Below are 9,253 nucleotides of genomic sequence, written 5' to 3' on the forward strand. Positions count from 1 at the left end.
ACACACTGTTGCTGTCTGCTGGATAATCATCTTTATTTCACACACACTGTTGCTGTCTGCTGGATAATCATCTTTATTTCACACACACTTGCTGTCTGCTGGATAATCATCTTTATTTCACACACACTGTTGCTGTCTGCTGGATAATCATCTTTATTTCACACACACTTGCTGTCTGCTGGATAATCATCTTTATTTCACACACACTTGCTGTCTGCTGGATAACCATCTTTATTTCACACACACTGTTGCTGTCTGCTGGATAATCATCTTTATTTCACACACACTTGCTGTCTGCTGGATAATCATCTTTATTTCACACACACTTGCTGTCTGCTGGATAACCATCTTTATTTCACACACACTGTTGCTGTCTGCTGGATAACCATCTTTATTTCACACACACTTGCTGTCTGCTGGATAATCACCTTTATTTCACACACTTGCTGTCTGCTGGATAACCATCTTTATTTCACACACTGTTGCTGTCTGCTGGATAATCATCTTTATTTCACACACACTGTTGCTGTCTGCTGGATAACCATCTTTATTTCACACACTGTTGCTGTCTGCTGGATAATCACCTTTATTTCACACACTTGCTGTCTGCTGGATAATCATCTTTATTTCACACACTTGCTGTCTGCTGGATAATCATCTTTATTTCACACACTTGCTGTCTGCTGGATAATCATCTTTATTTCACACACACTTGCTGTCTGCTGGATAACCATCTTTATTTCACACACACTTGCTGTCTGCTGGATAATCACCTTTATTTCACACACACTGTTGCTGTCTGCTGGATAACCATCTTTATTTCACACACACTGTTGCTGTCTGCTGGATAACCACCTTTATTTCACACACACTGTTGCTGTCTGCTGGATAATCACCTTTATTTCACACACACTTGCTGTCTGCTGGATAATCACCTTTATTTCACAGTCGGCAGCTGAAACTGTCCAAGTGTGTTTTCTGACGTTACAAACGCATCACTCCTCCTCCGTCGTCAACGCCGGGAAGATGACCTCGGTTATTTATGAGTAACTGCTCCGACAGTAGGAGGACACACACCAACCCCGTCAGCTGTGTGTGTGTGTGTGTTTCCTCTGATGTATTCAGTAATTGAAGCTCAGAAACTGTGTTGTTAGTCCTTTGATGTGTGTCCTCTCATATGGAAATGATGATATTGGGCGAGTACTCATTTAATTAACACAGGTTTCAGCGCCTCTCTAATTAATGCTGGGGTAAATAATCACTTCATCAGTAATTCATTGAACAGAATATTCAACAGGTTACCTGAGTGGAACTCATATTGTTGTGAGGACCGTAATATGCATTTGGACTGAGAACATTTTGGAGACGTGAGGATGCTGGTCTGAATGTCTCAGGATAGAGTTGGGTTACACTAAAGGTTAAAGGTCAGGCTTGGGTTCAGTGCATCAGAATACAAATGTGTTGTTGACTGCCTCATGTCTTCATTGCTCAGAATATTCATCTGACCTGACCGAAGAAGCTGCTTTGATGTCATTTTATTCCTTTGATTTATTTGAATTCTCAGAGGAGATTTTCACAAACACAAATGACAGTGACACTAAGTCAATAAAGACACGGCTAAATGTGATCATTCCTGACAGATTTACAGTATTTCTAGGCGGTTCTGATCATAGACCGACGTTACGATGAAACGCTCAGGCTGCGTTGAGAAGGTTGTTCTCCACAAACCCGGGCAAGGATGAGTATCCCTCCCCACTCTCTGTGGCTGGCTCCATCTCCATGGTAACGTGTTTGTAGTCATCGGTGGTCTTCCCTCCGAGCCAGTATGTCACCATGTCACCTTTTCCCTGTTGGGGAGCTGGAGAGAGTAAGTGGAGTCCTCCTCGTGTACCCCGGGGGCGACAGGGCGGCAGCTCACCTTGACCTGCAGCGTTCCTCGGCACTCCAGCACATATCCTCCGATCTCCTCCAGCAGGTAGAACGTGCTGGAGCTGCACTGGATCCTCAGAGCTGCAAACACATCAGACCCATGTTTCTGTGAACGTGGGGACTTGGCTCGTCACGGTTCCAAGCGCTGAAGTCTAACGGCTATGAAGACACGTGACTGTGTTTAAGGTGGCTCATACCCAGGCTTGTGGATTCCATCCTAGATGCGGTGTTGACCGTGTCTCCAAAGAGGCAGTAACGAGGCATTTTGGTCCCGACAACACCTGCTACCACCGGACCTAAGGCAAGAACACACATTAAATTTGCTGTGGTGAAAGGGTGCCAGTGTGTGTCGCTATACCAGAGTGTATGCCGGCCCGGATCTGCAGCTGCGTGTTGGGCTGATGAGGGATTCTGAAGGTGCAACAGACACCCACCAGGTCCAGCGCCATGCTGGCAATCTCTGAGGCATGGAGAATCCCATTCTCACGAGGAACACCAGACACCACCATGTCTACAGGAGCACACGGCAGGACAGTGAACAATGCCTGGATCAGTGGCATCAGTGTTTGGGATCAGAACCTGTGACTCACAGGCGTCGCCGATGGTCTCCACCTTGTAGACGTCATAGTTGTCGATGATGTCATCGAAGGTGGTGTACAGCTTGTTGAGGAACTCCACCACCTGGTATGGGGTACTGCAGCTGGACAGGTGTGTAAATCCTACAATATCACTGCAGGTGCGCGCGCACACACACACACACACACACACACAGAGGCAGGTCAGCAGTCCTTCGTACTCGGAGGTGTCGTACAGGGACTGAGGAGTACCTGAAGAAGACGCTGGCGCTGACATAACTCTGAGCCTGCAGCGGTTTCCCCTGTCGCAGGTCGTCAGCCACCTGTTTAGGAAGCATACCTGCAGCAGAAACATGTGGCACAGCTTCATGCTGTGCACCTGACAGATGTGGTCAACAGCTGTGACTGACGTACTGTAAAGCAGCCTGTCTGTTCGTTGTTTCTCATGCATCAGATCCTGCGTCCGCTCAGCCACCAGCACCTCCAGATGTTTGCTATATTTCTCCATCTGGAACATTATTTGAATGTATGTGAAGTCATTATGGACCAACAGCTGAGTTGACCGTTGCCCATCCAGCACTGCATCATGTCAACGTCATGTTTGAGCAGGTTTTACCAGGCTCATCATCATGTCCACTGGGCTGACTTTCACTGGGTTGATTCGCTGAACAAACTTCTTGATTTGGTCAAAGGTGGGCCGATGGGCGTGGTTATGAGCACGACAGCGACGGATCAGCTGCGGGGCATTTTAGGTTATTCTTCATTAATCTGTGATGATATTGTCTATCAGATATAAAATGATTATTTAAAAAGAAACTGCTCTGCATCACACACGTTGGCAACATGGATCATCAAAATGACTAACTTCTCATCAGACTCTCAAATAGCACATGTTCATGGAGACAGATGTCAGGCATCTGAATTCAGCAGTTTATATAGATCTATATATATCTATATCTATAGATATAGATATATATATCTTCCTCTCCCTCCTGGGCGGTGCCTCCTTCCTTCAGACTCAGGTCCTCTATCAGAGGCCTGGGAGTCTGAGGGTTTTGCCCAGGATCTTAGCTGTTCCTAGGACTACACTCTTCTGGACAGAGATCTCTGATGTGGTTCCTAGTATCTGTTGGAGGCATCTACTCAGCTTGGGGGGTTACTGCCCCTGTCCCGATCACTACTGGGACCACAGCAGGGTGCAAGATGTTAACAGGCAAGGCATACATGGAGCGGCATAACCAGGTGGCTGGCATAGTGGACAGGAACATCTGCACTGAGTATGGGCTGGAGGTCCCAGGGACCAGGTGGGAGACACCCCCGAAAGTGCTGGAGAACAAGCAGGCCAAGATCCTGTGGGACTTCCAGATCCAGACTGACAAGATGGTGGTGGCCAACCAGCCTGACATAGTGGTGGTGGATAAACACCAGGAGACAGTGGTGGTGATGGATGTAGCAATCCCGAGTGATAGCAACATCAGGAAGGAGGAACAGGAGAAGCTGGAGAATTACCAAGGGCTGAAGGAGGAGATGGACAGAACGTGGGGCATGAAGGCAACAGTGGTCCCAGTGGTGATCGGGACACTAGGGGCAGTAACCCCCAACCTGAGTAGATGCTCCAACAGATACCAGGAACCACATCAGAGAGCTCTGTCCAGAAGAGCACAGTCCTAGGAACAGCTGAGGTCCTGGGCAGAACCCTCAGACCCCCAGGCCTCTGGTAGAGGACCCGAGTCTGAAGGAGGGACCGCCCAGGAGGGCGAGGAAGAGATTATTTTTTCAATACACACACACACACCACACACACACATATAATAAAAAAGTGAATGAATGAAAATTATTGAATTTAAAAATGTGACGTATATAATTTGTTATTATTTTTCCCCAGAAGAGATTTAAGCAGAAATGGACTGGGAGCAGTTGTGGTCGTGTCAGAACCTCTGCGTAGTCAGCTGGACATGGACAGGAGTTGTCAGCTTTACTGGAGATGAGCTCAGGTAACGGTGGACACCAGGCACTTTCCAGGTGAGACTCGTCTGCCTGCATCAGCCATGACACAGGATGGTCAGGTACAAGCGTGATGATCGTGGTCCAGGAGAACCATCAACCAGTCAGTGTGACTTACAGGGACAGGGTCACTTCGTGTGGCGATCTCCAGCAGGATGATGGAATAACTGAAGAAGGAGTGTTCAGATGTTAGTCCAGATTGTATCTAAAATTATTTGATGGTAACTTGTGCACGTAAACTGAGGTTTAAAGACTGTTGGCACTTGAAAAGGTCAAAAGGTGACGGGATATTGGACCGCAGGTCCTACCAGGTGTTGCCTTCCTACACCTTCGACATGAGTTGTTCGGTACCTGAACACATCTCCAGCCAGGGTTGGCTCCATGTAGGAGTTACTGAATTCAGGTGCCAAGTACACCTCCACCAGTCTCCGCTGATAGGTGGAAAGAGTCTTGGCCCCATCGTCCCTACGATATGTCCTCAGCCCGTAATCTAAAAGGACAGAAGACACAATGCACCCAATTGTTTGCTTAGGGTTAGGGTTAGGGTAAGGGTAAGGCTTAGGGTAAGGGTAAGGGTTAGAGTTAGAGTTAGAGTTAGGGTGAGGGTTAGGGTAAGGGTTAGGGTAAGGCTTTGGGTTAGGGTTACGGTTAGGGTTAGAGTTAGTTAGGGTGAGGGTAAGGGTTAGGGTGAGGGTTAAGGTTAGGGTATGGGTTAGGGTCAGGGTTAGAGTTAGGGTGAGGGTAAGGGTTTAGGGTAAGGGTTAGGGTAGGGGTAAGGGTTAGAGTTAGGGTGAGGGTTAGGGTTAGGGTAAGGGTTAGGGTAAGGGTAAGGCTTAGGGTAAGGGTTACAGTTAGAGTTAGGGTGAGGGTTAGGGTAAGGCTTTGGGTTAGGGTTACGGTTAGAGTTAGAGTGAGGGTTAGGGTGAGGGTTAAGGTTAGGGTATGGGTCAGGGTAAGGGTTAGAGTTAGGGTGAGGGTAAGGGTTAGAGTTAGGGTGAGGGTAAGGGTTAGGGTTAGAGTTAGGGTAAGGGTAAGGGTAAGGGTTAGAGTTAGGGTAAGGGTAAGGGTAAGGGTTAGAGTTAGGGTGAGGGTAAGGGTGAGGGTTAGGGTGAGGGTGAGGGTTAAGGTTAGGGTAAGGGTTTAGGGTAAGGGTTAGGGTGAGGGTTAGGGTGAGGGTTAAGGTTAGGGTAAGGGTTAGGGTAAGGGTTAGAGTTAGGGTGAGGGTTAGGGTGAGGGTTAAGGTTAGGGTAAGGGTTTAGGGTTTAGGGTAAGGGTAAGGGTTAGAGTTAGGGTGAGGGTTAGGGTGAGGGTTAAGGTTAGGGTAAGGGTTAGGGTAAGGGTAAGGGTTAGAGTTAGGGTGAGGGTAAGGGTTAGGGTTAGAGTTAGGGTAAGGGTAAGGGTTAGAGTTAGGGTGAGGGTAAGGGTGAGGGTTAGGGTGAGGGTGAGGGTGAGGGTTAAGGTTAGGGTAAGGGTTGAGGGTTTAGGGTTTAGGGTAAGGGTTAGGGTAAGGGTTAGAGTTAGGGTGAGGGTTAAGGTTAGGGTAAGGGTTAGGGTAAGGGTTAGGGTAAGGGTAGAGTTAGGGTTAGGGTGAGGGTTAAGGTTAGGGTAAGGGTTTAGGGTAAGGGTTAGGGTAAGGGTTAGGTTAGGGTTGGGGTTAGGGTTCAGGGTTTGGAGTGAAACTTTATTTGCACTGGCCTACTGATCGGACCGAGGAGGGTCTAAGTCCCTTCCAATAGGAATCAGAGCTCAAGACCAGTTGTGGATGGGGGGCGGGGTCTAATTTTAGATTAAAACTATTTGGAGAGTTAAATAAATAAAAGAATAAATAGGTAAATGAATAAATAGGTAGATAATGTGTGATAAAAGCAAGAAGTAAGATAAATAAGTAAGTAAATAAATAAAAGAGATGGGTTAGATTTATAAAAAAAATATTAAATTGTTCGAGATGGCTGACTGGGGAGGGGGGTTCTAGGGATGGTCGTTAAGGCCATTTGGTGTCATTGTGCCAAGTTTATTAATCCATATTATTTCCACTCTCCTCCTTTGTCCCACTGTCCAGCAGTTGTTAGTCTCCAACCCCGAGATAATGAGGTGGCTGACCGAATGTTCCTGGAAGTGTTGGACCAGGGGGGTGCCAAGTCGACCTCTCCTCATGTTAAACAGGTGTTGTAAGAGGCAGGTGTGTATGGAGTTTTGGGTTTCCCCTATGTAGTGTTTATGACAGTATGTGGAGGGTATTGTGAGGGAGGTGTTGTGGAAGAGTAATTTCTGTCATTCAGTGTCTGTGTTGAGGCTGCTGGATGTTGTTTTGAGTGTATGGGTGTTGAGAGGCATTGTTGTATTTCTTCGGTAAGTGTATGTACGGGGGCCTAGGTGAAGTGAGATGTTGGAGTGTTTTTTCTTGTTGGGCGTGGTGGTAAGTTTTCTTCTGGGTAAGAGTTAGGGTTAGGATTTCCTGGTTCTCATGTAATATTGACTTTTAATTTATGAAGAACATTAGATCAAAATGAACATGTTTGTTGTCGTGTTTACCTGTAATTTTACACACCCAGCGGTCGTCCACAACACAGTTGAGAGATTTGAGTCGACCGTGGCAGATCCTGTGCTGGTGCAGGTATGACATTCCTCTGGCGATATCTGTCGCAAAGGAGAACCTGCAGCCTACATGTGTTAGCTTGATTTGCTATGCTGTTGTTATTTTATTATGTTCTGACCGTGTACCTGAAGCCCCAGTTTAGTGGGATCTCCTCGTTAAGAAGAACATCGTTAAGGCTTCCTTTTGGACAGTATTCTGTTACTATGGCAACGTTAGGCGCCTCCACACATCCTCCAATAAATTTACACAGGTTGGGATGATCAAGCTCCCTGGAGGAGGAGCAGGAGTCAGAACATTGGCTGTATGAGCTCGACCATGATCGCTTTGCCTTACCTGACTTGTTTGACTTCCTGTCGAATGGTTTTGGAGAGCGAGAAGGTCTTGGCCTGAATCTTTTTGATGGCCACAGTCTGGCCGTCACTGTAGAATGATAAATTGAGAGTGTTCTTTGTTTTTTTTTTACTGCATCGTCAAAGCATTGGATCAGTACTCGGTATTTTCAGACACTCAAAACCAAATGTGACCAGGACACCCATAGTGCTTAGGTGCTTTTCAAACAGGTTTTCTTACTATATCCCAGTGCAGGTGAAGAGAGTTTTTCGGTTCCCAGCTTGTCCAGTGTAGGAGCTGAGAGCCGTCACACAGCTGGTGTTACTGTTGCTGTTCTCCACGAGGACACTCGTGATGCTGCCCATCGTTACACGGGCCTCCTGATCTACACACATACACTTAATCAGCTCGTCACATGCTAGTTGAAGTCAGTTGAAGCCAGTTGAAGCCAGTCCCCAAATTACCTTGTTTTATAGTTGCAAAGTCAATGATCCAACTCTCGTCCCATAGAAGCTTCTGTTTCTGGTACCTCATCCACTATAGAAGACATGTTCAGATTTATCGTGTTCAGATTTGAATATGGACTGTTAGTAGATTTTTGTTAGCATTTCTTCTATTGACTTCTCACAAAAGCTGTCAGAATGAAGCAGAAGCAGAGCAGGCTGAGGGGCAGACTGATGGCCAGCTTGGTTGTTGGGGTCATAGGACATTCTCCGCAGTCAGCTGGACAGGTGGAACAAAGCTCTTCCTCCTCACAGACACCATCACCACACACTGAATGTGACAAAGAGAGGACGTAGAAGCTAGCTGGTCACGGGGCAAAAAGTGCTACTGTGATGACCCGAGGTGGTCTTCACCACAAAGAACTATGACCACATGTGTGTCTGCGTATCTTGAGAGTAAAAATGAGATGCTGCCGTACCAAATAATATTCAAAATGCCTACAGGCCCTTTGTGCACCATTTAACTGGTTAGTATGAAATAAAGCAGCTTAACTGTACTTTTTGTTGATATTTCAGGCCTAGTTGGCTACATGTGTCATTTCAAAAGCTTCTCACTACCCACCTGTGCTGACAGGTTATTTCACAAAAGATAGAAGTGCTGAATGACCGGAGCTAAAATTCATTCTGTGGTTGCCACACATGAACCATGATGTTCTCGGTTCAGAGGTGCATGAGGCTGTTGTTGTGGACCCCTGTTTTAGAGCAGATGTTGACACTCCTTTCAGGTGGATTTAGAGTAGGAAAATGAGAGAATCTGCTAGGTAAAAGCAAGCGAGCTGAATTGGGAGACTTCCTGAATAGACACACAACCTGCTGAAGTGGAATGCACCCATCACAACGTGTCTGCACAGAAGAATGCGTTGAACCCAGAGAACCTACCGATGGCAGGTTGGACTGCACTCTTGGCCTCCAGAGCGACCTGCATGAGGCCCACTCGTATGTGAGCGATGAGGGAGGTTAACCCCGCGTGGATCAGAACTACCTGTGAGACAAATTCCGGGGCTGAGCTAGGGAAGTGTCGTCCAAGGTTATTTTGATCAAATAAAATCATCACCTTGGCAGTCCAGTTGGTTTGGGTCATCTTTCCCGATGTAGAGATGGTATGTGTGAAAATCTTCCCATCATCAGGGATCCACGGTCCGCAGATGCTCTCTGAAATCTGAAATTTGATTATTGTCAGCTGAACTGTGCGTACTGCCCAGACCAGCGACTACCTCCACTCCTGAAGTGAGAGTCAGGACTCAACGATAACTAATCTCACTAATAATGACCAGCATCATGAACATGAAAGCCAACAGGAAGTGGCGCACCATGTA

General features: G+C 46.8%; 1 protein-coding gene across 2 annotated transcripts; it reads right to left on the reverse strand.

The window, feature by feature from the left end:
• Positions 1-1,530: 1,530 nt before the first annotated feature.
• On the reverse strand, positions 1,531-9,247 carry LOC101062945 (atrial natriuretic peptide receptor 1-like). Of its 2 annotated transcripts, XM_029840916.1 has the most exons (19): positions 8,992-9,247; positions 8,817-8,919; positions 8,063-8,208; positions 7,899-7,971; positions 7,675-7,819; positions 7,438-7,524; positions 7,230-7,373; positions 7,041-7,162; positions 4,860-4,998; positions 4,627-4,675; positions 4,440-4,541; positions 3,121-3,240; positions 2,919-3,012; positions 2,757-2,844; positions 2,520-2,659; positions 2,288-2,440; positions 2,127-2,225; positions 1,919-2,010; positions 1,531-1,847 (listed from the first exon to the last, which is right to left on the reverse strand). In XM_029840916.1, the coding sequence occupies exons 1-19, from the start codon at positions 9,016-9,018 to the stop codon at positions 1,695-1,697; spliced, it is 2,076 nt and encodes a 691-aa protein (XP_029696776.1). In that variant the 5' UTR covers positions 9,019-9,247; the 3' UTR covers positions 1,531-1,694. The 2 variants fall into 2 exon arrangements, with proteins under 2 accessions (XP_029696776.1, XP_029696775.1); XM_029840915.1 differs by having other exon boundaries at positions 8,817-9,247.
• Between the last annotated feature and the right edge of the window lie 6 nt (positions 9,248-9,253).

The sequence above is a fragment of the Takifugu rubripes genome, chromosome 8, assembly GCF_901000725.2.
Source record: "Takifugu rubripes chromosome 8, fTakRub1.2, whole genome shotgun sequence".
Lineage (NCBI taxonomy): Eukaryota > Metazoa > Chordata > Actinopteri > Tetraodontiformes > Tetraodontidae > Takifugu > Takifugu rubripes.